The following is a 3,557-nucleotide window of genomic DNA, read 5'->3' as shown; positions in this document are numbered from 1 at the left end:
GTTTGGAATAAGATGATTTTTATTTTTGGGTTAACTATCCCTTTAAGCAAGGATCTTGAAAGGGCCATAAATACAAATAATGTTTGTTCTATTATGAGCATCTTTATATGTACTGTCAATCCTGGCTACATGCATTTTAGATTTCAGCGTTTTGTAGTAGAATGATTCTCTTGCGTAAAAGTAACATACTATTGTAATATTTCATTTACACACACACACACACACACACACACAGACACACACACAGACACACACACACACACACACACACACACACACACACACACACACACACACACACACATGTTTGTAATATACTTCTTATGGTCCAAAATTATAAGAACCATAATTATAATTACGTTTCAGAATAGCAGAGCAAATTTGGCTGTTTATAATAAGACAGTGTGAAGGAGGTTGCATGACACATACTCGTTATAAGTGGTAGTTGAGCCCGGGAGACGGATCCATTTCACTCACAGGGGTGTTCGTGCGCACATCGCGTCTCAGAGCAACACTCTGCGCCATGACCGAGCGGGATATCCCCTCCTTCACACTACTACCGACGACCACCGACCAGAAAGATCACAAACATAATTCTCTGCAAAAACTCTACTGCAGGAATGGAGGATACCATCTCCGGATCCAACCCAGCGGGACTGTGGACGCGAGTCGACAAGATAACGACGTTTACAGTTAGTATTTGTTTGAAGCATACTGGACTAGCCCGAGATTCTCTTGATTATGTCCTAACACAGAGCTAAATGTAAAAATGTTATCTAAAATATCTATGAAATAATGTTAAAAGCGATTGAACACGTGTAATTTAGGCGCACATGTGTAATACCTATGCAATAAAAAAATAGGCCTAGTAATAGTATGTATGCACTATAAAATGTAATTAATGTCATGGAAAATAATGGAAACTGCCTCTGTGTAAGAACCTCTGAATTGTAACAACTGTTACATAGTTACATATTGTTACTGTACCATATAGGTAAGAATAATCAAATAATGTAAAGGCAGTCAATGTTTTATGATTATTGTATGACAGCTCTTTTGAAGGTAAAAGCTGTGAAAGCAGGATTGGTGGCCATCAGGGGTCATGCGACTGGACTATACCTGGCAATGGACAGATGTGGAAAACTTTATGGCACTGTAAGTAACCTAGTTGTTATAGCTAATCAATTACATTTTGAGCAAATTCACAACTTTTATATAAATTTAAAATAAATATCTATTCCTACAAATTAAATAGAACATATTAACATCTCAATGGTTCTTTAAACTGGAGCATGATGTTTAAACTTGTTAAATTCCTGAACTCTGATTCATTAAATGATCTGGGGCCGTATTCACAAAGGATTTTATTTTACCACTAGGAGTACTCCTAAATCACATTAAAATATTTTAGCTAGGAGTTTTCTCTTAAAAGTTATTCACAACGCCTTTCAGACCTACTCTTAGTAAGGAAAAATGACAAATCCTAAACGAAGAGTGAGTCTTCGTTGCTATGGATGACGACAATTCTCATGCACGAGTTTCCTCGCAATGATCACGGTGATTGGTTGTTAGATGACAGGGCCATCATGCGGAACATAACACAGACGCAACAAATCATGGAATTACGACATCTAAATATGTCTGTGTCCTACACAAAATAATAATAGTAATGTCATCGAAATGCATATATAATGACATGTTTGTGCAGGCCCCAGTGAAGTGTAATTCTAAAAAGCCAGAGAGAGAGAGAAAAGTGGTGAATTAAATTAAATTAAATTAAGGTAGCCTAATACCCTAATGAAACCGCCACTTGCCTAATAATGAAAAACGACACTTGCATTAACACTTGCTTGGTGAATTGACATCCTATTAGTATGGAAGCTTGTTTCCGCCACTGAATAAAAATAATAATAATAATAATTGCAACTTTTTATCTCACAATTGCGATATCTGAAGTCAGAATTGTGAGAAATAAAGTCGCAATTGTGAGATAAAAAGTCGCAATTACCTTTTTTATTTTTCATTCTGTGGCGGAAACAAGATTCCATAGCCTAAATAGACTACTTAAAGCAAGGAAATGTTGCTCCTATTGAAGTAATGTAATAGTTGAATAACGATGGATTATGAACTCGCCAAAACGGAAAAGAAAGCCCAACTGGACGCAGGATTAGTTACTGCTGCTTGGTGTTGGTGCTGAAAAAAATAAAAAAATAAAAATAAAAGGGAAATTCGACACTGGGATATCAAGTAAAACTAAACGTGAGACATGGGAGAATATTTGTTTGCAGATCAATGCAGCATTCCCGCTTGTGTCGCAGACCCCGGACGACTGCGAGAGGCGGTGGTATGCGTTACAATCCTTTGTGAATAGGTCTTAGTGAGTTAGGAGTCCTCTCGACTTCTTTTAAGCTGTCCCAGACGTAGGTGCTACTTTTAGGGCTAAAATGCTTCGTGAATTACTCTTAGTGAAAAAAATTAGGAGTCCTAAAGTTAGGAGTGACACGCCCATTATTTTTAGGAGTTGTTCCTATATTCGCCAGTTAGGAGCTACTTTTAGCCTTAAAATTACTTGTGAATACGTTCCCTGAACTGTGTAACAGCTCTAATCTCTATGTGTCAGGCCATGTTGAATGACGAGTGTTACTTCATTGAGAAGATAGAGGAGAACCACTACAACACATATCGCTCACAGAGGTATCAGGAGAACGGAGACTGGTACGTGGGGATCAGAAAGAATGGACGGACAAAAAGCGGCTCCAAAACACACAAGGGCCAAAATGCAATCTACTTCCTGCCAATTCCAGTGGATGGCAGCATACAGTAATGTGTTGGCATGTCCAGGCTCACAAAACACCCCAAGCACTACTAAGAATTATAAAATAAGTAAATGAGAAGACAATGCTTAGTTAGTCATTATATCTATATAATATTTGTCCATATAAATAAAATTAAACATTTATTTTTTATATTTATTTTAGATCATTTTGTCTGTACAGGTGAATGTAAAGAAAGTTGAAAAAAAAATTCACTATTGTATTTTTTCAACCAATACAAGTATTTTGTTATCATTGGAGCCTTTGATATAGTTATATCTTAAGAATGTCTGATCCTGTCCTATGTAAATATACTGTATATGTTACTAACTTTACTGAATATTTATGCGGTACATAATAATTGAAATATATCTTAAATGGCATAGCTTCACTGTGACTGTGAAAAGTACTTTCAATAGTGCAACAATAAATCATTTTAACCATTTAACATCAAATAAAAGACAATAAAATGTATATTGTGGTTAAAAACACATTAGAAACAAAAGGTTGTATTATTTTTTTATATAATTTTGTGGCCAAAATTATATCCCCATATAATATAAATAAATATATATATATACACACACACACACAAACACACACACACACACACACACACACACACACAGTGCCCTCGACTAATATTGGCACCTTTGGTTAATATCAGCAAAGGCAGCTGCGTTTTTTTTTTTTCTATCACACCAGAGTGTATAGGAGCATGAAATTGTCCATCCTTGACTTCCT

The 3,557-nt window shown here is 36.0% G+C and overlaps 1 protein-coding gene across 1 annotated transcript; it reads left to right on the top strand.

The window, feature by feature from the left end:
- The first annotated feature begins 476 nt into the window (after window positions 1–476).
- On the top strand, window positions 477–3,318 carry fgf1b (fibroblast growth factor 1b). The gene is made up of 3 exons (XM_077248578.1): window positions 477–692; window positions 1,052–1,155; window positions 2,621–3,318. Exons 1-3 carry the CDS (start codon window positions 524–526, stop codon window positions 2,822–2,824), a joined length of 477 nt encoding a protein of 158 aa, XP_077104693.1. The 5' UTR covers window positions 477–523; the 3' UTR covers window positions 2,825–3,318.
- Window positions 3,319–3,557: the final 239 nt, after the last annotated feature.

This window comes from Siphateles boraxobius, unplaced genomic scaffold (genome assembly GCF_051911475.1).
Source record: "Siphateles boraxobius isolate OS27281-9 unplaced genomic scaffold, OSU_SipBor_1 11, whole genome shotgun sequence".
Lineage (NCBI taxonomy): Eukaryota > Metazoa > Chordata > Actinopteri > Cypriniformes > Leuciscidae > Siphateles > Siphateles boraxobius.
The sequence above is the reverse complement of the archived record's forward strand: the minus strand, read 5'-3'. Positions and strand labels throughout refer to the sequence as shown.

Excerpts from the sequence above, each read along its gene's own strand:
- fgf1b (XM_077248578.1), top strand. The coding sequence starts at position 524 with ATGACCGAGCGGGATATCCCCTCCTTCACACTACTACCGACGACCACC. Across the intron at positions 693-1,051 it reads ACAAGATAACGACGTTTACA|CTCTTTTGAAGGTAAAAGCT; the intron begins GTTAGTATTTGT and ends ATTGTATGACAG. Across the intron at positions 1,156-2,620 it reads GTGGAAAACTTTATGGCACT|GCCATGTTGAATGACGAGTG; the intron begins GTAAGTAACCTA and ends TCTATGTGTCAG.